Here is a 25,157-nt window from a genome sequence, read left to right as displayed (position 1 = left end):
TCTTGGCCACCACAAAAAAAGCTGCTGTAAATATTCCTGGACATATGGGTCCTTTTCCTCTTCCTTTTATCTCCTTGGCATAAAAGCTGAATAGTGGTGTCGGACACAGTTTGAAGCTGCTTTCCAAAATGGCTGGACTTTCTCACAACTCCACCAACCCTACATTCATCAGTGTATCTCTTGTCCCACATCTCCTCCAGCATTTATTATTTTGAAGAGGCCTATTCCCTGTAATCTTAGCCAATCCAATGGACTTGAGGTTGTTTTAATTCACATCTCCCTGTGGACTTGATATTGTCTTGATTTGCATTTCCCCAATTATTAGTGATTTAGAACTTTTTTCATATAGCTATTAATAAAGCTTAGTTTCTTCTTTTGAAAACTGCCTGTTCATAGCCTTTGACCTTTATCAATTGGAGAATGGTTTATTCTTACAAGTTTGATTTAGTTCTTTATATGAGAAATGAGACTTTTATCAGAGAAATCTGTTACAAAGAATTTTCCCCTCAATTTCCTGCTTTTCGTCTAGTTTTAGCTACGCTGGTTTTGTCTGCACACTTATAAATTTTATGTAATCAGAATAATTGACTTTACTTCCTGTGAACTGACCTCCTGCTTGTTCATCCACTTTCCCCCTCTCCACACATATGACAGGTAATTTTTCCCCCATGGTCATGCTTCACATTTAAATCATGTGCCATTTTGGGGTTATCCTGGCATACAGTGTGACATGATGGTGTAGACTAGTTTCTGCTAGACTGCTTTCTAGTTTTCCCAATAGTTTTGGTTGAATAGTGAGTTCCTGCCCCATTGGCTGGAACCCTCAAATTTTGCAAGCTGCCATCTTGTTTCTTCCCTCACAGTCAGCTAGCAGGGGGTGTATTGCATTTGGAGTCAGAGGGGATGAATGGCTCAGGGGAAGGTGGTTGGGTTTTTTGAAGGACAGGGGATATCTGAGCGCACGTAAAGGCTGAAAGGGACTATGAGAACAGGAAAGGCTACAGATGTAGAAGTTCATACATTTAGAACTGGAAGAACCTCAAAAGTAATCTCATTCCAATTCCCTTATTTTGCTAATGAGGAGAGAGGCCCCTAGCAAAGGGATCCACAAACATAAAACTTAATAGGTGCCAGACTGGGATTTGACTCCAAATCAATTCTTCTTTCCATTGTACTAAACTGAAAGGACAGTCACAGAGCTGACCATGTGGTGAAGAACATAGGCAGAATTTGGCAAGGAGACCCTCCCCCAAGACAAGGGCAAAGGAAACAAGGATTGTGAGGACCTGAAGTCTTAGAGGATAGGAATCGAGGGAGATGATGTTGGATGGGCTCACATCACTAAAGCAAGAGGCAAGGTCATCAAGGTAGGAGATGAACAAAAGCATCCCGTAATCTTCCCAGATGCATTTAGATGACTTGGTCATCTCCTCCAGCCTCCCAGACAAATGGCAAGCTAGGCTGTGAAGTCCACTGGATCAGGGGCTGCAGAGAGTCATGAAGTTTTGTAGATCATCAACCTGCCACTTCTTTGTAGATACTAGTCACTTAATAATAAAATGGGGTAGGGCAGCCGGGTGGCACCACAGTGCACAGACCGTTAGACCTGGAGTCAGGAATCCTCATCTTCCTGAGTTTAAGTTCAAGTCACCTAATGACTATGTGTCTGGGCAAGTCACTTAACTGTTTGCCTCAGTTTCCTCATCTGTAAAACGAGCTGGAGAAGGAAATGGCAAAGCACTGCCATTTCTTTGCCAAGAAGACCCCAAATGGTGTCACAAAGAGTCAGACAAGACTGAAAAACAATAAAACAGGAATAAATTGGGGTATTCAGACTTGAAGGTTGGGGGTGAGAACAAAGGACTCAAGGTGGGAAGAAGTTGATCATGGGGTTTAGCATGGGGTAACAGGATATGAAGGCCTGAAGTCAGTCAGTAATCACAGCTATGTGCCAGGCATTGTGCTAAGGATTAGGAAAACAAAGAAAGGAAAAAGACAGTCCCTGTTCTCAAGAGACTCAACATCTGCCATGAAAAAAGACCAACATTCTGTGTAAAAATAAGATACAGACAGGGATAAACTGGAGATAACCAAGAGGAAAGGCTTCCTGGAAGTGGGATTTTAGCCAGGGCTTGATGGAAGTCAGGAGGCAGAGAGGAGGAGAGAACATGACCCAGTAGGGGGCAGGAGGCACCCCAAGATCAGAATCCTGAAGATAATCCAATGAGCTGAGCGGCCACTGCTGGTGGGCTGGAGATTTGTCAATGAGTTCAAAAAACTTTCTGAACCAGGATGCTAGATGAACTTAAGAACCTGTTTAAAGGAATTACAAAAGGGCAAAAGGGAAGGAGGGGGGGGCAGGCAGGAATGCCTGGTTCTTTAGGTACTACTCTCCAGAAAAGGCCATGACACCATGACAGGCAGCAGAAAAACAGAGATGCAATACCACCTTAATCACCACAGAGGGGTGCAGAGGCAAGACAGTGTGAGGGCGGGGGCAGGATGAAGGCAGGCAGTGTGAGGACAGGGATGGGGGAGAGGCAGTCACTCATATAAGGAGGGATTTGAGCAAAGGACCACTGAAAACTGGGACCCTATGGAGATGGGAGGGTTTAGGAGCAGCAGTTTGAGACGTCCTATTTCTAGGGCTTTTTTGGGAACAGACTTAACTCTTATCTCTGCCACCTTGGGTCAGGGCATTAACATATCCAAATCACCTCAGCACCTACCAGCACCTTGCAGTCGTCTGCTGGCCTGCCCTGAATTCCCGAGATTTACATACTGGAGGATCAAGAGCCCTGAGGGCAGTGCCTGAGGGCTCCTGCTGATTCAGCACAATTACCAGGTCTATTTTGGCTACTACAGAAGATGTGATTTGATGTTAGGCTCCGTTGGTCTTTGGGACAGTCCCTTTACAATCATATCTCCTGCTACTCCCCTTTATACTGGCTACTTATAAGTTCACTTACTACACTGACCAGAAGGGGTGGCCAGAGGACCAGGACAAGACACAATTTCAACACCAGAAAAGTCATAACCTTGGCTATTAAAGTACCTGAGGATTGGTGAGTGGTGGCGAGCTGCATGGGTCATTGGAAGGTGGCTGCTCTGGGCTAGGAGGGAGCTAGGTAGGGAGGGGACAGGATGCATAAGCAGGAAGGACTGAGAAGGGACATCACAAGGGCCTGAGAATCGCAAGAAACAAGGAGTATGCTGAAACCGGAAGGAAGCCGGGTAACCTTGGGCAGTAACTGCTTTCCATGGTTCCTCTCTTTCAAAGCCTGCCTCAGTCGCTCTCCCCTGGCTCCTTGAAATCTATATTGGGATGACAGTCAGTGCCTTGCTCCTGCCGTAAGGCATGGGGGGGGGGGTCTCGTAAGCCCCCAAACTTCAACCCAAGGAGTCAAAGCAGAATCCCCTGTAGGCTCACCTGCTAACCGGCTCCCAACTTCAGGCTCAATTCTCCGCAACTCCGAGGCTGCACATGTGATCTCTGGCAATCCCCAGAAGATGCTGCCCAGCACTGTGCTGGATAAACCCTGTGGTGCCTGTGCGGGCATCTTTATTTATGGGAGAGATGTGAACCAGGCATCGTGACTGACCCTGGCCTTTCTCTGAGAAATAACTCTGACCAGGTAAAGCTTACCTGGCACCATGTCCTCCCAGCATCACACCAAACTCCAGGGGCCCAGAGGCACCAGAAATAATATAATGGAAGGTCAGCAGGAATTCTGCAGAGCAAGTTGACTGTGGGGTGGACATCACTGGCCTTCAGAAAGAGCCATGACAGTGCCCGACTAATATGAAAGATATGGAAAAAGGCCTAGAATCTCATCTTTGCTACATATGGGAAAAAATCCTGCATCTTCAGGCTACTTATTTACCTGGCAGGTGAACCCTTCCCAGAGTGAGGGGGCTAACTCACTGCCCTGGGCTGGCTGTGCTGACCCCTATAACTTTCCACGAAGGAAACTTGAACGCCTGCTGCAGTTGCAAGGACGATTTTAGTGCAGCAACATGGACAGCTGTACTGGAGGTAGGAAGATGGTGGTTCAAATCCCGTGACACTTACTATCTGCTGGACTCTGAGCAAAGCATTCAGCCCGTCAGTGTCTGCTTCCTGCTCCTGCAGGAGGGTGGTAATGACAGACTCTAGTACATTGTGTTACAAACGTCACATATGCACAGGGAGCCTGGTAGCTTTCTCCTTCTTCATCAGATGTGACTTTTTTTTTTTTTTTTTGCTTTTTGGAGGGCAATTGGGGTTAAGCGACTTGTGTCTAGAGGCCGGATTTGAACTCAGGTCCTCCTGACTCCAGGGTCAGTGCTCTATTCACTGCACCACCTAGCTGCCCCAGTGAGACTCCTTCTAAAAGCACCTGGCTTATCAGAGGAAGAGCTACAAGCTCTAGTCACACCCTGCTGGCCCAACAAAAGGCATGCTTCTGATCTCATTGGGATGAGGAAAACCTCCAGAGAAAACGCGAATCCGGATGGTTTCAGGTGAGAGGCAAAGAGGAGCCCGGACTATTTGCCCTGACGGGTGGGATTCAGCTTGACTGAATGGCCTATACAGATCTACATGTATACAAGCAGGGAGCACAGGGGCAGAAAAACACTGGAGGCCTGGTTATGGGGGCCTGACTGGGGGTGAGGCAGGCAGCACAACGGACACCTCCAAGATTCGGCCTGGAAGATGGGCTTCATGCGGCAGGCCGCTGGGGCGGAGCTGGCCCAGTCGCCTGGCAGCAGGAGGTGTGGTCGAGCGGCACACCCCTCCCTAGGAACCAGAGAGAGGTTAAGAGGGCAGAGTTCTTGCAGAATTTCACCTTGGACTCGGAAAGGCTGTTCCAGAAGGCTTCGAGGCCAGCAATGCTCAGACCCCTGAACACGGGGGCCTTCCCCATCACATGAGCAATCCAAGAAAACTGCACTACAAACTCAGAATGATGAGGCTTTATTTTCTTTAACATAAGTGTTTTCTGTAACTTCAGTCTCATGATTCTGTATGTCCAAAGCATGTAATACACAGTGATTTAAAAAGAGAACACACCAAATCAGGGGATGGGAGCTTGTCCAGCCTCAGACCATCGAGGCACCTTCTGCGGGTGCTTTCCCTCTTTCTCCATCTCCTGTCTGACTCTCCACTGCATAGGAAAACCCCCAAACTCAGAGCCCAGCTCTCCAGCCACAGGACCGTGGAAAGTGAAAGGAGGGCCCTGGCGGCCTCGCAAGGAAGTCAACAAGCAGCTGCTGGATTCCAAAGGAGGACTGGGACACGTTCAGAGCAGCGAAAAGGCAAGTGAGGCGCAGGGTCGGGGGCACAAACTCCAGTCTCCTCCCTGGTTAGAGTCATCTTCCAAAGGCCCCTGGACGCACAGATCGCTCCCAGGGAATGCTGGTCACTTCTGAAAGGGACACTCACAAGTCCATCCCAGACAGAGGCAATGGGGAGGAAGATCCCCCCCCCCCCCAACCAAGGATCCAAGCTCTTAGACTGGAGTCCCACTGCATGCAGAATGGGCGGGCCTGCTTCTGGAAATCCCTGGGTAGTTTCTATACCATTGGAAATGGGAAAAGGAACAAGCAATAAACCATCATCCATTTGATTTTTTTTTTTTATTTCTGTATGTAATGTAATGTTTAGGCACGCTGCTTGGGAGGCTATTTCTAAAAAATCGTTGGCCATCGTTCAGAGCATCCTTTTGGTTTTAAATACTGGTCAGGAAAAAACAAACGACGTAAAAATAGGTGAAGAACTTTCTATTACAGAAATGAAAAACTGATTTGCATCTAAAAGTACAAGAGGTAACGTAGAAGCAACCCCCTCACCAGGCGGACGACACGGCGACATGCGGCCCATCGCTTCTGCTGTTGGAGAAGGCGGGTGGATTTTTATACTGACATAGAAAATTATAAATTACAATGAATTAGTATCCATAATCACTATATATACACAAACCAGGTCTAAAAAAATACACTGGCTTAGAATTTACGAGTGAAAACTTCACAAGGTACAGGAAAACGATGAACATGCTCAGGTGCCCAATTTTGATTTGTACTTTTAAAACGCTATGCCCAAAACCGAACGCATGCTAACTCTGTTAGCAGTGCGTGCACTGACTCCTGTGGCCTGCCTAAATATGCAGACTGTTCTGAAGTGTTCATTTGTGATGCTCGGTTAACAAGGTACAGTTTGGTGAATGAATGGGCTGAAAGGCAGGTGAACCACCAGAAACGAGAAGCACAAAGCCCAGCCCCAAACCACTCCAAATAAGCCTAGTGTTCCATCGGCCTGAGGAATCATCTCAAGCAAACGAGACTGAACAGAACATATGGCTTTACAGTAACATCAACTTGTCAACTAAGCTGTAGCAATAAATACTTAAAATCTCTACCAATAGACTTACATTTTGATCTGTTTTAAACAATACAGAAAACAGTTACCAATTAAAAACTGGTTATAAAAAGAACACCCAAAATGTCTTATTTAAAATCATTTGAGAGTCAGAACAACCAAAAGAGCCCTTGGAGGGCATTCCAATCCTACGACTTCTGCCAACCTGGAAGAAAAATGAGTTCAGAATTTTGTACAAGGTGAAAAAAATGTATGAAAACGGCCTAAAGACTTTGGTCACACTAATTGTCAAATAGTTATGTCTCCAATACAATAGATCTGTGTATTCACTTTTATAAAACTAATCTTACAGCCATTTGGACTCTAGTATTCCTACTATTATTACATGGGGGGTCAAGGTCTTCTTCCACAGGCCACCCATGATTCATAACAATACAATATAAACATAGGCAAAAATGCTTGGTATTTGTCAATGTGCAAGATTTTTACACTTCTGAATTTCTCTGTACAGTGTCTTAAAATCTAGAATATAAACGTTGCTGGTCCTGATCCCTTGCAAAGTTAGTGCAGCAGTGACTGGCTTGGACAGGCTCTGGATGAAATCCACAAGAAACACCGTTTTTTAACCCATGGCTATCAGTCTGTGGTCCTCAGTCAACAGCCGGAGACATTACATATCATACAGGGCCATTAACAGAGGTCTCTCCTAAAAGGCTTGGCTGATCAGTCCTAAAGAACCAAAAGAAACACATTCAGGGCACTTGAATCAGACCTACTGAGCTGAGCAGAAACATTTGCACCGGGCTTCCCCAGCTGACGGGGCCCAGAGTCAGGAAGCTAGGGAAGAAAGGGCTGTTCAGAAAATAAAAACGGCTTTTGGGGAGAACAGGCAGACACAGGGGGCTCCCAGAGGAAGAATGTCACTTAATTCAGCAACTTCCCCTGAAGTGGGGGCAATCCCTGCCCTCGACTTAACAAGGAACGTGGACACACAGACACAGACAGACGCCTCCCACCGGAGGGAGTGTGGGCAAATTCCTGCGAGGACCCGGGAAAGGCCTCAGACAAAGTTGGGAAGGCAGAAGAAAAAGCATCTTCTGGAGGGAACAGCTAGCGGGCCAGTGTGGAAGGGGGAAGGAATGCATGAAGGGAAATGAGATGGACTAAAGCTACAAAGGCAGATCTGGGGAGGGGAGGACACTATATCCCTGGGTCAGATTTCATATTTTCTAAGGAGCCATGGAAGATTTCTGAGAAGGAAAGGGCAGCTTGCATGCATCAGGAGAAGACCTGAACATTGTCTGCGCAACCTGTGAGGCCCATCTGAGGTCTCTACTTGGTACAAACCATCCCAGCCACGGCCAGTTCACACCCGATTCTAACTGACCTCTGAGATGGTGGGATCACCCAAAATGGAAGCTACTGAGAGGTGACTGAGAGGCAGAAGACTGGAAACCCCACCAAGTGGCCGGCGGCACCTGGCACTTTGCTGTCTATCACTGGTGGGGGCGCCAAACTCACAAGGTGCTGGGAGAGTTTCAAGTGCTGAGTGAATCACATCTCTGAGTGAACCTGTCTCCAGGACTGAATGTCCTGCGAACTGCACACAGGAGCCACTCAAACACTTCAAATGACGTCAGGTAGGGTTTTCAGTCTGGCTTCTGGAGGCTCACCCTGAAAGGCTTCAATTCTGGCACTGGAGAAGGCCATCTCTGATCAGACATCCCAAGGCCGTCACGAACTGGGGACATCGGAGAGGGCATCTGGAGATGGGCCCAGTAGCTTTGAAAATGGACGCAAGCAAAAGGCTGACCTTGAGAAGGCTTTATCAAGCCAGCAAGGGAGACTCACCACCCCCAATTCCAAGGGAATGCTCCTGTTGGGAAGGAAAGCAGCAGGGCCTTTCCTGCCACGGGGATGGGACAGGTTCTGCTCCAGCACTCCAGTCCACAGGGAAACGGAGGGAACCATTGCTCAGATGCATAGTCGTGGCACCACGGAGGTCCAGGATCCACCCATGAGAGCCAAAGGCACCGGGCTTCAAGGCTGACCTCAGTGATGCTACTGGAACCTGGTAAAGGCCCAGAGGAAAGGCAGTCCCATACGTTCCTTGCAGGTATCTTCTCCCACCAACACTGGCACAAAAATGCAATTACAGCTTGAGGATGGGCTAAAGAAGCCAAACTCCTCTTCACTCCTTCTTCTCAATGATTCTAAGAAAGAAGGGTAACGAAGGTCACCATTCTTCGAGCTGTGGCAGCCGAAGCTTCTGGCCAGAACCGAGCACATCCCAAAGGACTCAGGGTGGCCGAGAAGGCAGCGTTGAGCCTCCTTCCCCTCGGGGTTCAGCCAGGAAGCCAGGTGGCCTGGTGGAGACAGCGCTGGGCTCCCGGGCTGGTTCAGATGCCCAACGAAAGCTTGTGCGACTGTGCACCAATCACTTCAATCTGTAAAGCAGGGACAGCAAAAGCGCTTCTTTCACCTGGCAGCTGGCAAGGCCCACAAGAAATGAGACATGTCAAGTGCTTTGTAGACATGAAAGCTCCATCTCAGTCCTGGGTGGTCCTTACCCCTACCCAGAGGTGTCAGGAAAAGCAGGGAGGGAGGGGGACCTATTGCCACGCGGGTGGGGCTCCCCAAGTGGAGACGTGCTTTCACTGCTTTTCCTCCTCAAAGACGTTCTTTGGGAAGCGTGAGCTGCCCTGCCTGCCACCAAGGGCCTTGGGGACCAGAGCTGGCTTTGTGCCACACCCCAAGTGGCCAGCACCGTCTTCTGTGTGTGGGCACTGAACGAAGGACCTCACGAGGTCAGTGCTGCCCCCCCGGGCAGCAGCAGCCAGCCATCAGACAGGGAGGAGAGCAGGTAAAAGGCCCATGGGGAGGATAAGGAAAAGGAGATGAGTCAGTCTGGAAGCCTCCTTCTACTAGGCACAAGAAGGCAGATCGAGCAGCTCCAAGTGCAGGCAAGTCCCAGAAAGGCCTGCCCTTGGTTTTTCACAAAATTCCCCAACTAGGGGCGGCTAGGCAGCACAGTGAATAGAGCACTGGCCCTGAAGTCAGGGGGACCTGAGTTCAAATCTGGCCTCAGACAGTTAATACTTACTAGCCGTGACTTTGGGCAAGTCACTTAATCCCAATTGCCCTGCCCTCCTCCCTCCAAAAAAAAAATTACCCCCCTGACTAGAAGCCAGTGTCATTTACAAATTAAACCAGCCATTTTCATAAATGCTTCCTCCACACACCCCTAAAAAATCCTCCCACAGGCTAAATTCCCCCTTCAGAAAACGGGACAAGGGGTGGGGAATCAGATCTGGGAAAGAAAACTGAGCTCAGAGTGCCCCCTGGCACCTGTTCCTGATCCTGTCACCTATGGAGGATAAAATGAAATTACTGAAAATGGACTTTGCCCCACACTGCAGCAGCTTCAAAGTGATCCTGCTTCTCAAATTACTCCAGGACAGCTCGGTAAACAAAGAGAAAACTGACTCTTCAGAGCTCAGAAGGGCGTGGTTGTGATTTTGTAAGAAAACTGTTCAGTGCCACTTCTACTCTGTCCGTCCAAGAAGGGTCCAGACCACGCTGACACAGGACCATCCTCAGGGATGGGAAGTTACGGAAATGTCGGATGGCGTCAAAAGCAAACACGAACAAGTATCTCTACAGAAACATCAGCCAGCACTGCTGTGTGGCGGTGGTCAGGCCTGAGGCCTCCCCGTCCAGACCAGTCACCTGCAAGGTCCTCGGCTCCTGAGGACTGAATGGCCATCTCTGTGCTGAGGATTCCTGCCCCGGCCTCTCTGCCAGCTCCAGGCCCGCACCTCTCCCCCCACCCCTGCGTGATCCCAGGCCTCCAGGCTCATGACCTCTGAGTCAGCCCTGTCTCTCTCAGTGCCCATATGGAGCCAAGGTCTGCTGACGTCACCTCTGCACCATCTCTTAAAAATGCCCCCATCGCTCCATGCCTGGACTAATGCGCTGACTGCTGGGAGATTGGCCTGCCTCAGGTCTCTCCCCTTTCCCCTCCATCCTCCATTCTGCCCCTAGAGAGACTGTCTTAAAGCGCAGGTCCACCCACCATGCACATGCGCACACACCCCACAGTGCCCACCTGGGGCAACATTCTCCACACTCCAACTGCCTAGGCTCCAGGCTACTTCACTGGCCACCCCCTACCTGGGATGCTTTACCTCTTCACCCCCACCTTCTCCAGGAAGCTGTTTTCCTGACTCAGAGCCTTCTCTGGGCTGATTCTCTCCAGACTAACACTTCTCTAGCTGGCTTTTGCCAACTGTCTACAAGTTTTCTCCTCCATGGGAGCAGGGGCTGTCTTTTGCTTTTCTTCGCAGCCTCAGAGATGGATACACAGCATGTGTTTAATAAATGTTCACCAACTCCTGGAAAAACCTCTCCCTCTTAGGCATGTTTAGAATGTGCTCTACCACTCAAGTCCGTGACCCCCTACCTAGGGCCAAAGCCGAGGTGTGAAGGCCTGGTGTGGCCCCAACTCAAGGCACAGGGAAGTCTCAGAGCAGGGTCTGAAGGCAGCTATGGTGAGGTAAGGCCACAAACTGCGGGGGCCCTGGGAGCCAGGACATCCTTCTGTGGGGCTATCACTGCCTATTCCACAAGCTCCTTCTTGAGAGTTCCCAGGCCATTACCCAGGGATGAGAGCGCGGCAACAAACCTTGGGGAGAATAGCTCTTGAACGCCTGGACGGAGTGTTTCTGCAGGGATTTCTACTCTGGTAAGACACCGTCACAAAGGAGACCTGCCTGGGCAAGGCTGTGTCTTCCTAGGGGCCACTAACAGCAGGATTTCTAAAAGGGACCGGGTCTGAGAAGCTGAGTTCCCTCCAAGGCCCACCAAGCCCGTGACTGTGAGCCCCCACGGCTGTCCCCATCCCCTTCTCTCACCTCTGCTCGGGGCTCAGGCCCGCTGGCTGGGAAGCAGCAGGACTGGTGTCAGCACTTTCTGTCCTCTCCTCCACCACATATTTACAAGAAGCATCTTGAGAGGTAGACAATTTTCCTTCTTCACTGCAGGAGAGAAGGTACAGCTGCCATTAGGGCGCCACACGGACCCAGGGGAATGGGGAGCGCTGGATGACCGGGACATGCAATGGCTTTTGGAGGGCGGCCACCGTGCCAAGTCCAAGCAGCAAGCTCGGCATGCTCGGGTGGGAAGACAACGAAGGTCACAGACACGGGGAGATGGGAGGAGAGCAGCACGCACGAGGGGGATGATGGGACGCCGCCAGCACTCGAGGACAAACCCGGGCTACCGCCCGAGAGCGTACATACCGATAGGATTTCAACACTCTGAAGCCAAGTGTGCAAAACAGAAAAAGAAATGTATAAACATTTCAAAATACTCTCGGAAATTAGGGATTTGGGCACAACATATCCTCTACTGCGCATGGGCAAAACGTTATCTTTCTAGAAACAGACTGGTGAAGGTGTTAACTGAATCTGTTTGAAGGAACAAATAGTCATGGTTAGAGGCTGCCCCGGCCCGTGCCACAGCTCAGGACAGTCAGGGCAGAACTCCAACCCGGGCTCTCCTGACAAGGAGAGGTGGGGGTGGGGCATGTGCCACAGCATCGGGGAAGGGCTCTACAGGGACAGGTATGTGGGGAGGGCCTTGGAAGTCAGACTTCTGCTCCTCCATCCAAATTCTATCATCAGCAGAATTAAACCAAAATTCACTCTGAAAAAATTTCTCGCAGTTAGCTCAGACCAGATAGCACTTAGCACACGAGAACACAGGCAACATGAACACTGTACGTGTCTCACCAAATGGAGCCAGCTTCTTGGGGCTGGCATTCAATTTGGCAAACATGTGACATGGCACATAGTTGATGACTGGCAAACGGGGGGGGGGGGAGGGTAGTAGGAGGGGGGTCATGCATATACAGATGCTACTACCAGATTCCCATGACCTCCAAGGCAAGGCAAGAGAGCCTAAGCTTCATGCCCTGATGCAGCATGGTCTCTATAAGGCTAAGCTGAGCTGGGCTGGAAAAATCCAAAGGGATCCCAGGGCCTAACAGGAAGGGCCTGGCCTTCACCACCCCGCATTCTGTCAGTACGTCTACATCTGCCTCTGCTGCTGCCACCTCCAGGCCCTCTGAGCACAACCACCAAGGCCAGCCCCGATCACGCCTCTGCGATAGACGCCAATGGTGGTCACCTCTCTAAACACCCCCCAAAGGAACGCTAAACGAGCCACACTCTTACAGCTTCTCCTCAGGAGGCCCAGGAGCCATGACCCAACGTTCTAAGCTTGGATCCCAAATGCACCATCAAACCTGTAAACCATCTCTTCCAGATCTGTCATCTGGAAATATTTCTAGGTAGGTACCAAGGCTTTTATCTAAATCCATGATCAAAGGGTCAAGAGCCCAGTCCCTTGAAAGGTCCCCTCTCTCCAAGTTAACAGTAAAAGTTGCACATTAAGTTCCTTGTGGGGCCACAAACCACCTTCTCCCCTCGCTCACACTTCCCACCCCCCCGCTTTTCTGCTCTTGTCACCCCATCCGAACCCCCAGTGGGGTCACCCTTGGCTTGTGTCCTCAGCTCTCCGGAGTGACACAATCTAGAACTCTAACCCCCGGGGAAGAGGCAGAGCTGTCACTCCTTGCTGACGTGCCAAGCCCCAAAATGGGCTGGAGCGACTAGGTCTGACCTGCTTGGAAGTGTTGATCATGTTTACTAGATGGCCTCAGGTTTGAAAAGAGCAGAGCTCGCTCCCATCATGCTGGGCTGACCTTAAAGCTCCATTACTCCTTTCTTTCATCAGCTCTGAAATTCCTGTACGACCCAAGGCTGGCTGTCTCGGAGGAATAATACCAGGAGAAGCATGCCCTGAGGAGAAGGAAGCTGTGACTAATGACAGAAATGGCCTCTGCTTCTTGAAGGCCTGTCCTCATGGCTCCTGGGAGCCCAGACCTCACATCTAACCTGCCCAGCTACAGGCGACATGCTTTGGGCCCTGACAGGCTCCTCCCTCCAACTCTCTGGGGCCCGTCCACTCCTCACAAACCATCACTTGCTCTCTACTCAGACCAGTGAAGGGCTTCCTGGCCCTCCAGGATCCTTTGCCGCTTTTGCTCATGGGCCTTCCCTCCAAGGGCCCTGGAGGGCCGGGTGACTGGCCCATGAACCTGCCCACATGACTGGCATTACTCCCTCACCTGAGACCACACCGTCTACATAGGGTTCTTCCTAGAGGTCTAGTAGTACATGGCTTAATTGCTGGGGAGGAGGACAGATCTGCCCGATTCATGAAGCTGCCACCCTGGGGTTCTTTTCTGCTGCTGATAATTGGGGCTGCTCTTCTTAGAGGCTACTCTTGGCTATCTCTAAACTTAATCCCTGCCCCCACCCCAGCAGGCAGGGGCCCCGAGCACTCAGAGCAGGCTCCTTAGGGACACTGAAGCCCAACAGATAAACCAGCACCAGCTTAAAGGGGCTTCCATCCCTGGCCTGTGTTTTCTAGGCACTCGGGTCTTCAGAAAAGGGCTCTGGTCGATTTTCTTTGTCAAGTCAACTCTTCCCGGAAAGGGTGAGAGAGCACGCACAGACCGACTTCTGGAGGGGCCCAGAAGGGGCCAGAAAGGTGCCCTCCCCCCCCCCCACCAGCCCTGCCGTCCTCCCCCCCCGCCCCGAGCCTGAGCGGCCGAGGTGCTCCAGGACCGTTACCTTTTGAAGATGGCAGTTTCTGTTTTAGCATCTACCGTAAGGCTGAGCGTCTCCTTCATGCTGCCATTCATCACCGTTTCCGTTACCTTGTCAGCATTTTCAGTGTCATCTTCTCCATCAGAAGTGGCTTCCATAGCGACACTGCCTGGGCCTACAGAGAGAATCCTTCTGTGTGGCGGCCCATCTATGGCTCACACCCCAAAGGGAGCAGAGGTGGATGGTCTGTGGGGAGGGCTCTTGGGGGCCCTACCAGGCAAACCCTCACAGCATGTACGCCCACTGTCATGGCCACTCCACAGTAAACTACACAGCTGAGAGCCTAGGAAAGAGTATACTCTGAGGTGACACTAGGGGGCACCACAGTACACAAAGGCTGCCACATCTTCCTGGGTTCAAATCCACTTGACTAGCTGTGGGCAAGTCACTTAGCTGTCTGCCTCAGTTTCCCCATCTGTCAAATGAGCTGGAGGAGGAAATGGCAAACCCTTCCAGTTTCTCTGCCAAGAAAACCCCAAATGGGGCCACAGAGAGTCGGATGTGACTAAAAAACAACTGAACAACAAAAATTAACTCTTCACGTTGTCGAGCTAAAAAAGCTGATCTGAACATCCATTCCAGGAAGGCTTGCCCTTCCCTTGCCACATCCCCCTGAGAACTGACTCCAGCGGTGCCTGCGGACACAGCCACCTCTATGGGCTCTGGCCTGAGCCGAGCCGCGACGCCCTTCCAACGCCCTCCCGCGGGAACAGCACAGGTCTCTGCACCCACACTTACCCTCTGGCGGTGCTGTCAGTGAAACAGCACTGGCAGTCAAGGGGTCCGCCGGCTCGGTGCTGGTCTCCATCTCCACTGGAGAATTACTCCTTAAAGAATCCTTTGTACTTTTAGGAAAAAACACGTTTTGGGGATTAGGAAGATTTCTCAATCATCACCTACCACTTATTAAGTGCCTACTGTGTACAAGAACTGGGGCTACAGAGAGCAGAGCCAGACAGGCCCTGTCCTTGAGAGGCCACGTGCACACAACCAAAGCGCACAGAGATGGAGGGCAGGGGCCCGCACATGGGCTTCAAGTGCTCAGGCCCAGCACCCCCAAGGCCAAAGCAAAGCAAGGCTGTCACCAAGCCTTTCAGAGGCCTGGAGAGCCTTCCAGGGGGAGGAAGCTAGGGAAAGACTGCCTGGGGTGATGCTTCACACATTCCACTCTGGGCTACATCAACAGCTCAGGAACTTGACTGAAATCATATAATGGTGAGGGAAAGGGCAGAGACGGTAGGGCCTTGGCTAGCCAAGGGGCTCCATCCAGTCAGCTGTTGCAATGGCTTATCCCATTCTTGCAGAGACAGAGTACCAGAAATATAAAGTGTGATTATCAGCCATCAAGCACGGGAGAGATTCCCAACTTTAATAAGTCGGACATGGCCACAGCACGACCCCAGGACTAGGCAAGCCTCTAGAGACTGCCCAGTGCCCTCCCCAGGAAGCAGGCTGTGTCCAGCCTTGTGGGAAGAAAGCTAGAGTCTCTGTCCTCCTTTACTGGGACATACCCCCCAAGTCACCAGTGTGCTTGGAGATGGCCATTTGCAGCGTTTGTAACTGAGGGCTGACAGTTACTGGGACCCTCCACAGGCTTTAATGCCTCAGTTTCCTTGGTAGGGCCAGCTGGTGAGAAAAAACCCATCTCTTAGGATCAGCTTTCTTCCCATCTTCTCTAGCACCAGGGTAACTTAAGGGATAACTGATGAGAAGAGGATTTGCCAGATGGCCATAACAGCATTTCCACAAGCAGTAAGTGAAAATGATTTCCAGTATTTAGTTAACAGAAATTAATTACAGGCAAAATAGTGTTACCAAATCAAGTTGCAGGGCAAACATTGAGCCCATGACCAGTATTAACATTCCCCAAGAGCCCAACTTGAGGCTGACTCTACCGCGGTGTTTTACAACTGCTTGCGTGTCAAACATTAACCACCCGACTGAGACAGTCAGTTAGGCGAACCCCGAGCTAGGGACTGGGACCAGAGACCCCCTCAGGAAGGTGCTCTGTGAGTCATGGTCCCCACTGTGACCGTCCCTCTTTTCCAGGAATTGTCACCTCACAGCACATTACTGGAGAACTGGGTCCCCAGAGAAGTCAGAGCAGCCACATGGGTTGCCCCTCACCATCAATTCCCAATGGCTGATGGTGGTGGCATCACTTCCTCATGCCTCAAAAGGGGCTGAGACTAGATAAACAGGTTTCCTTCTTTTATTTTAAATCTATAAATGTCATTAACACACAAGTGATGGTGGGAAATTTGGGAGTCAGAGGAGGGAATATCTGGGGATATCAAGGATTTTAGTCACATTAAAAACCACGGAGAATACAGAAATCCCTAGCACTGGTCAGCAAAGTGATGCTTACAAGACATGAGAGAATGAGAGAAAAAATCCTTTTACAAGTACTAGCACTACAATGAAGCCCTGGAGTATTTATGATGAGCCACCAGGCAATGCTGCCTGCTCTGGTCACCAGGCTCCTTTGGGGCTCTGTCTCGCACCCTCTACACAGGTTTTAGCCCTCGCTACCTTCTCCATCCCCAGGATTCTGGTTTTTCAAACCAATCTTATTTTAGGCTTCTGATCTTTGCACTCCAGGACCACATCTACTGTTCCAGTGCAATCCCTCTCATAGTTTATTAATAATGGTATTTCCCCCAATTCTCAGATGATAAGAAAACACATGGAAACAGAAACAAATGAATTAAATGCCCATTCCCCAAATAAACTCACTCAAAGAAAAACCTGGTAGTTGGCTCCGTGCATGGTGCCCACACACTCACCTCAACGGAGATGTAAACTCAGAGAATGAAGCCCACCCGGTCTCTTTAGTTGGCATTGGCTCTTCTGTGTTCCAAACGTCAGATCCCACTGAATCAAGGCTGGCACCATGGGTTGTCTCCATGGGCACATCAAAGTTGGCTGACCAGTTGGGTGCTACAAGAAAGGGCAACGCCAGCATCAGTAACAACTGAGAAGAGTGGAAGCAGTCCCTGACAGCTATGTCCGGTTGTCCCCAAGTCCTACCCTGCCATTTGAGGGCATGGAGCCCTGGACATGGGGAGGATGGAGGGATAGAGACTAGATCTCAGCTCTGGCCCTGAAAGACTCCCCCCGCCACCCTGCCTTCCATATGACAGTCCTGCTGCCTGTAAGGATGATAGCAGACATCTGCCAGCCAGTACCATAAACATCCCCAAGAAATTCTCTGGGGCATGGCAGCAAGTGCAGGCTACATCCGGTCCCAACATGGGGCAGGAGGAGCAGCCGGCAGGGTGTGTCCAGCACAGGCTGCAAGCTGGGACAGAGAGAGAACAACTCACGCTCGCTGACGTCCACCTCCATCTTGTCCTCGGGGTTGGCGCTGCTGGAGTCAAACAGGTCATGTTTCGTTCCATCTTCCTCCTCCGAGTCTGTACTTTCTTCGCTGTCTGTGCTTCCTGAACTGGAGGGGGAAGAGTTACGTGCTCAGGTCATCTGCTCAATCCAGAAAACCCTTTCAGATGGAGTCCACTCCCAGGAAGGCAATGAGAAAAAGAAAGGCTTCCCAGCAATACAGACCTACAAACAATGGCGGTGACAGCAGCAAAGGAAAAGGGAGAACAGGCCGGGCTCAATCAGCTGCCATGGCCCATCTGGATCTCAGGGCACAAATGTGGGCACATGGCCTCCTTCACTGACTGGGGGCAGGGGAGAGGGGGGCACTGGTGGGGAATGTTTTCTGTGCTATCAGACAACGTCATTCTATCAGCTGTTTTAGCCCAACTGTTCTCCTATGTTATTAGCAATGGGGTGCAGTAAGTAACACCACCAAAGTAATTGCTTAAAAAAAAAAAACCCAAACCAAGACAAAACCTAGGCATCAATAAAAACACATTTTTTTTAAAAAGGCTGGGTGCTGGGCCAGATTCAAGATCAGAACAGTAACAATGAGCTTTCTCAGTATTATTCCTAACAAAAATGTAAATACAACTCCTGAACCACAGCTGATCCTAGTCATAATGGGAGTGTTATGGGAAAGAAGGCAGACCCCGGAGGTTTCATGCCCATACAGAGCACAAAGCGAAATTATCCTGCTTGGGAGAGTAAGAGTTCTGCATGCCCTACATCTGAGTTCAGTGAGCTCATTTACACTAGGTAATAAATCCAAAAGAGAAAAGTTTCTGCCATCTACATTGTGACATTCCTGGAAGTTGGCACTCCAACTGGACAATGGCGACAGAACTTGACTTGAAAGGAAGCTTGGCTCCTACCACAGGGCTGCCAGCTGTGGACAAGCTTCTCCGTATGATTAGGGCTCCTCCCTTCTCACCAAGCCCTCACATGCCACTCTTCCTCAAGGACATCAGGTCCTAAGGACCAGGAAAGACCTTCCATTCCCTCAGTCAGGGTCCAGGCCCGAGTGAAGCCAAGTGGGCCAAAAGGGAGCTGGCCACCTCCCTGCCCACTCGCTTCCTTCCCACATGTCCTGCTCTCTGGGGGAGAGCAGCTGTTCACTGTCTCCGTGTGGCTCAAGGGAGGACCCCACCAGCAAAACCAGAGATCTGTGAAGCATCTATATAACACCCTGGAATCCTGGACTGTGACCCACCCTCCAGAAGCCAGGGCAGATCCCCTAGATTCTCACACACTTGCATGGGGTCAGTTTTGTGGAAATCCAGGGGTGACTCCACAGTCACTAACCGCTGGTAAGCACTAAGAGGCAGGATAACGGAGCAGAAGATCTTACAGATGTAACCTTACAGGTGCTATCACAGCCCAGAGCCTCAAGTTTCCCCAATTGGAAAACAGGGCTGGTTACAAAAATCCCCAGAGTAACAGAGGGATGGGCAGGCTCTCTGGGGTGGGGCGTGCACCAACAGGTTCTCTCTGCTTTCCTCACACAGCTGCTGCCTAGCAAGGACACTGTTTTCTGATGCATAGACAAGTAAGGCCAGCAGTGGGGGAGACCCACCCCTGCCTCCATCTCTCACCTCGATCGTCTCTGGGATTCTGGAGTGAAGGCAATGTGCTTCTCTTCCCAAATATCTTCCTCATCAGAACCACCATCATCAAACTGCTGTATCCTTTCTTTACAGCACGCTTCAAACAAAGCAATATTTCCCTAAACAGAAACAGGAGAAATATGAAGGAGAAGAAGAGAGGCAGCATGAGATGGCAACGTCAGCTGCTCCTCTCCCCAAGCTCTAAGAGTGCAATGTGCATCTTGGTTTGGGATGGTCCAGTTTTGGGCTGCATAAAGGGCCATTTGGAGAAGCACTCAGTGAGGCTGAGCATTCGGCATCTTTCTGAAATGGTGTCTCTTTTCCCATTTCCTTCTCAGTAACTAAGCATAGCACAGACACAAAAGGAATGTAAAGATCTGACATTACCTTCCCCGAAGTCAGAGCAGGTTTCCCTGAACAGACTGGGCTCAAAGCTAGCATACAAGTAGCATGGACACCTCCTCTTCCACTCTCACTTTCATCTAGTAAGATCATAATTTCATTCCCAAGAGTGAGCGACTCAGAGGCCTCCCATGCCCCCACCCTGAGCCTGGCCGAGCCACAAATGGACAACATCGATGGCCATAGGGGCCGGAATGAGAGCGAGTGCCGCCAGAGCACACCAACCAACCGACTTGTGCTCTCTTCTCCAGAGAAACGCCCAGCAGAGAGCTGGGAAAATCAGCCTAGATGATAAAAGCAAAGTACTGCCGCTCTTCATTCATGAAGATAATCCAGTTCTCAATGGATCAGCTGGGCCTCAGCTCCAAGGTGCATGACCCTGAGTGCTATCCATCTAGCAGTCTATCTACCCAGGCCCTCTCCCCCCACTCTCCTGGAACAATGGCTTCCAATGGACCTCGCCAGTGCTCTGCTCTGCACCCCAGGCCCTAGCTGGGGAGGCTCCCACAGCCCAGGTGGTTCAATGCAGTACACACAGGCGGGCACTCTGTGCAGCAGCCCCGGCCAGAACGCTTTCACAAGAATCGTTACAATCAGGTGGAGATGAGAAGCCTGGCCACAGAAAGAAGCCAGATTTTACTTCCCAATTTCCCGCCCCTCACCATCTCTCATCACGTCTTACAGGAAATTTTCTACTCACACTTTCATTTGTATTGAGGGTAAAGTTGATGTCTGACACCCGATCAAAAGAAACACTGCAAACAAAATACAGGTTGATGCATTTGAGTCCCGTGAACAAGGAGTACTGTTAACTCCACAGCTTTCCACACTGTCCTGTGAGAATCCCCATGTTCCAGAAGCCCAGAATCACACGCCACTGTCACACACACCCCCACTCTCAACTACGACTTGGCAAAGTGTCGGGCTAGGCCTGCCCTGGCATGGTGAGAGGGGAGGGAAGCCCTGCGCACACTTGGGACAGGATCGCTGACTAACCACTGTTGGCACACGGGAACAAGCTGGAAAAGAAGGGATCTGCACCCTGCCGCCATGTGCAGACACAAACACACCCACCCATGGCCTGAGGAGTGAAGCTGCAGAAGGTTGAGAAATTCTAACTCCTTAATTACAACTTTCTAACCAAAATGGGGCCCCATGTCTTTACAACTTTTACAAGGATGCTTTAAAAATGATCTTAATGTATGCAAGTGGAAAACTTGAACTCAAGTGACTAGTTCAGCGGGCTGCAATGCAGTCTGGGGAGAAGCCAAATCTTGGGGCCTCTGAGGAGCAGTGTGAGAGTGCAAAGTGAGGACGCCCCCACCTGCACCCTGGACAGCCCAGACAAACCCTTTGCAGGCAGTGGGAATGGCTGTCTGGGGCTTTTGGCCAGGTCTGAAGGGGAGAGAAGCTGAGCTACCCCTCATCTCCTCCTGGCCTGGTTCCATCTCCACGGGCTAACTTGAAGCACCCCCGCACTGGCCCTCTCATGCCATCAGAACCACACGACACTACACGCATGGTTTTCCTTTTCTGGTGAACCCTCTGAATACTGGACTCAAGGCGTTCGATCTGTATGTGTGGCCTGACACTGGCTCTTCCATTACACTTTCCTTCTGCCCCACGCCCTCTTGGTCTGGAGGAGACCCTGGATTCTTAAGGGCCATGTAAACAGAGACATCCTCCAGTGGGTTATACCACACCAGCAGGGCTCTCTGCATGTGGGTCAGTTTGTGGCCTCTGTGTGGGCGATCAAAGCCTCACCTACATCCTGAAGGGGTCCCCAGCTCCGAGGAAGGGCTAACACAACTCCGAGAGTGGGGGCTGGCCTTGGAAGAAGAATGCAACAGCAACCTGACCATGCACTATGTGTGTGTATATTCTATTTGCTAACTTAAGAACTGACATCCACAGAAGGTTTACAAAGGGCTTTTACAGACATTATCTCATTTGATCCTTACATCAACCCTGGGAGGTAACACCATAGACCCTTCCTCTTCATTTTACAGAGGAGGAAACTAAGGCTGAGAGTTGGGAAGTGTTTTTGTCCAGGGTCAGTCTGCTGGTTAGATCAGAAAATGGATTCTAATCCAAGTCTCCTGACCCTAAAGCCAACATTCTGTCCATTTTACCAACCTACCCCTGAAGCCTCTAAATCCATGCATGTACGGCCTGCCCCACCTGCCGAGGCGGTCAGGCGGAATGATACAACAAGGCATCCACATGTGTGGCCTGCAGAGGGCAGCCTGCAGTCCCACAGCCCAAGCGGCTCTTACTTGTTCTGGGTCAGACTGGGGGAATTCTTGGTTTAGAGAATGTCAACAAAGGAAATGTGGTCTCCCACAGCAGCTAAGTCTGGGGCACTGGGAGGGCCTGGTGATTTGCCTAAGTGTTGAAGGCAAAACTTGGACCCAGATCTTGTGCCCCTCCATATGAGCTCTGCTCTCACTGCATAGCCTCCCGTGGTGCTCCCCACAAAGAAGAGGCCCCAAGTAATGCTGCCTGCACCGCGCCCTGAGGTGCCTCATGGCCGAGCCGCCCAACACCAGGGGAACCCAGGAACAGCAGGGGGCACAAAGACAGACAAGGACCTAGGGGAGCATACTCACTTGCCAATGTCATCTTGATCTGCAAACTTCTCATCATTGAAGCCAAACTGGTCAATAAAATTGGACGTCATTTGTTGCATCTGATAATCAGAAAAGGCCTGGCAACCCCAGGACCAATGACAGTGACACAATGATTCTAAGAATAAGCTAAATACTATTTGTCCATTTGTGCTCCAGAAGCATTTACTAAGCTCAACACAGGCTTGCACTGGGTCTGTGGTTACTGGAAGCATTTTTTTCTTGATTTTAAAGAAACCATTATTTCAGACATATTTACAAAAGGTAGGCTTTGGAATCTGGCCCCAACCCACTCACTCTGTCATCTCTATCATAACTGGCTAAATCACTGGATTCCAACTCTCTGGACAAATTCACTTCTGAGATCTGGGGTGGGATCAGGCTGCATCAGGTAACTTGCCCACAGCCCACTGTCCATATAACTAGCGATGGAACCCAAGCACCCAAGCAGGTGACAACCCTTCCAGCTTTACCCCCTTTTAAAAAAGGGTTCGGGTGCACACAATCCCCATCCCAGCTGTCTCTGAGGATACAAGGCAGTGCTGGTCAGTGTGCCTGGATTCTGGTCTGGTCATGTCCCACCTATGAGCCCAGGATGGGGGCAGCCTCAGACGCTCCTGGGGCCCAGGGCCTTTGGAGAGTCAGTGGCCAGAGCTCAGGTCACTACTTAAAGTGCCTCAGGAAGAAAAAGTGACAGAAAGTTTGGGGAAAAGGTGACAAGAAGGTAGTCTCTCAAGGACTAAGGGAATTAGGGGCTTATTCTTCTTCAGAAAGAACACAATGGAGCTAAGGATGGGGTTTTTAGCAATGTCCCTCAGGGAGATTCCAAAACGATCAAGTGCAGATTTTTCCACGGATGTTCTCTGGGTCTGAAGTAAATTGCCTCTGCCAACGCACCACCCATCTGTACAAGAGAACTCCAGGAGGTGCTTAATGGAGGTCAGGTGACCAAGTAGATTATTGGCAGTGGGACTGGCAAGGTGGAGATGAAGCCCCCAACAAGGGGACCTCGGGGGCTTTAGATGGCAGGGGAAATATCATGTGGCCTCCATCAGGGCCTTCTACCCTAACCAGCCCAGAAGCCAGGGCCTGGCTCCTCGTTCTAAGCTGGCTCCACCTTCCCTTCTGTATGGGGGGAGAGTTAAATGCACTAACTACTATAGAGAGAGACAGGGATTTGTAAGTGTGTCTGTTCAATGAGATTTTTTTCACGTAAGAGAATGGGCTGAAACTAGATCAGCAAAGCATGCAGCTCAGCAGCTGTTTCTATTAGCCAAGCTAACAGAGAAGCTTATGTATGTAACGTTTAGACAGACGTCCTTGGCCCTGGGGTTACCCATTCTTAGAAAGACAGAGGGAGCCACAGACAGTCCAAAATAACAGATACTGTCAATATGCCTTTGTGTGTGTGTGGGGGGGGGGGGGTGTAATTCACAAGATGGCACCAGGTTTCTCTTACTTTCCAGAACTTGAACTGACCACTGTCCAGTTCTCCCTCTCCCATTTCCTTGGAGTTCCAATGCAGTCTAATTTCCCATGCCCTCTCACACTCACATGCAATGATTAGCACATCTTATAGACAAAGGGCAGGGGATGCCGGAGTTGGGATTATGGGCATTTAGGCTTGGGGGCTGGGAGAGCTAGTTGGTCATCGAAGAAATTTGGCACAGGAAGTCTCTCTGTCACCCTATTTTCTGACTGACAAGTGCAGCAACTGAAGCTAATAATCCCTAAGAAGAATGAAAACATTCTCAATCTAGTCAGCAACTACTGAAGGTTGGCTGAAAGCCCCTACAAAGGGGCTATAATATGGAAAAAATTTGATGAGATAAATGTGTTCTATGATTTAAAAATTACAAACTACCCTCTTTGTACCGTTAGATAGATACCTTCTACAAACCAAATTTAATACCTGCTGACTCAAAGAATTATATAAGCAAAAATGAGGTGTTTTTTTAATCCACAAATTCTAAGTCTGTGAATTTTGGGAGATTCTTTGTCAGTCTGTTTGGGTTTGAAAGAGTCTTTTCCATCCCAATTTTCCATCCTTCTGTGTACCTTTGGAGGGTACATGGCTATAGAGTCTAAGGCTAGAAAACCAGTTCTGCTCTCAAAGACTTATTATTTGTAAAGAGCTTATTGACCAAAATATCATGAAAAAGCCTTAAGATACCGGTACAAACTATCCCACAGAAAGATGGGTAGAGTTTAGGCAAGTGAAATTCAAAGCCCAGAACCCATGAAAACATGTTTCTATAACTTATAGTAGCTAAAATGATCCTTTTTCAGTGGGTAAAGTGCCCTGCATGACCAATCAGCACTCACCACAGTGACACGCACAATTCCTAAGAGCTCCCAGTTCAGCCCAGCACCTACTGGACAAGGCAAGCTGTGATGGCCTGCCAAGTCAGGCTGGACAGCACTAAAGGTCACGGTTCCACAAAGTAAGAAGCAAGGTGCGCCCGGGGCTCTTAAGAGTCCCCAAGGAGTCAGAACTTCAAGCACAGAGCAGTGAGCTGCCCGGCCCAAGGGCCAGTCCCACACATGGAAGAGGGGCTCAGTCTGAAGCCTGAGAACTGGACCAAAAGTTACCACCCCCTGTTGGGCCTGAACTTAAATAGTCTCTAGGAAAAGCTGGGTAACCTTCTGGGTCAGAATAAGGCAGCTGCTCAGCTTGGGTGTGAGCTGGCCACAGTAGCTAGGTGAGGCAGGTGGAAAATGACGATGATGGATTTGAACAATTAGTGAAACCCATCACAATGTTAACAGAAGAAGCAATTTAGGGGCTTGGGATAAAGAAAGCTACACAGCATGAGGTCAAGAGTTCCCTAAATTCTATCTCTGTGCCTTCTCTAGGTATAAATGTGTGAAAGAAAGCAACACTCTTGCCACACAGGAGGGGTCTGAAAGGACTGCTTTCTTCCCATGCCACAGTCCCTCTGCTCCTAGGGGCTACAGAGTTCCTGGTACTCATTCTTCACCTTTGGGGGCCCAAACTAGACCTGGCAGCAATGGCCCCAAATGAGACTGAGACTCAACACGAATG

The 25,157-nt window shown here is 50.1% G+C and overlaps 1 protein-coding gene across 6 annotated transcripts in view; it reads right to left on the bottom strand.

The window, feature by feature from the left end:
- The window catches only part of PPP6R3 (protein phosphatase 6 regulatory subunit 3), a 114,398-nt gene that overhangs the window by 17,427 nt on the left and 71,814 nt on the right, over nt 1-25,157 (bottom strand). For 3 of the 6 annotated variants that reach the window (XM_069066526.1, XM_069066528.1, XM_069066529.1), the window contains 9 exons: nt 22,094-22,191; nt 20,185-20,239; nt 19,071-19,201; nt 17,421-17,542; nt 16,881-17,034; nt 14,833-14,939; nt 14,059-14,209; nt 11,272-11,394; nt 4,942-7,087 (listed from right to left, as the gene is read on the bottom strand). In XM_069066526.1, coding sequence (XP_068922627.1) covers nt 7,036-7,087; nt 11,272-11,394; nt 14,059-14,209; nt 14,833-14,939; nt 16,881-17,034; nt 17,421-17,542; nt 19,071-19,201; nt 20,185-20,239; nt 22,094-22,191 — 993 coding nt within the window. In that variant the 3' untranslated portion in view covers nt 4,942-7,035. Of the gene's footprint in view, nt 1-4,941; nt 7,088-11,271; nt 11,395-11,537; nt 11,677-14,058; nt 14,210-14,832; nt 14,940-16,880; nt 17,035-17,420; nt 17,543-19,070; nt 19,202-20,184; nt 20,240-22,093; nt 22,192-25,157 lie in introns of those variants that run through there. The other 3 variants (XM_069066531.1, XM_069066527.1, XM_069066530.1) reach the window with 3 other exon arrangements.

The sequence above is a fragment of the Petaurus breviceps genome, unplaced genomic scaffold, assembly GCF_028583685.1.
Source record: "Petaurus breviceps papuanus isolate PSGF00001 unplaced genomic scaffold, PetGlider_PUasm1.0 90721, whole genome shotgun sequence".
NCBI classification, from domain to species: domain Eukaryota; kingdom Metazoa; phylum Chordata; class Mammalia; order Diprotodontia; family Petauridae; genus Petaurus; species Petaurus breviceps.
The sequence above is the reverse complement of the archived record's forward strand: the minus strand, read 5'-3'. Positions and strand labels throughout refer to the sequence as shown.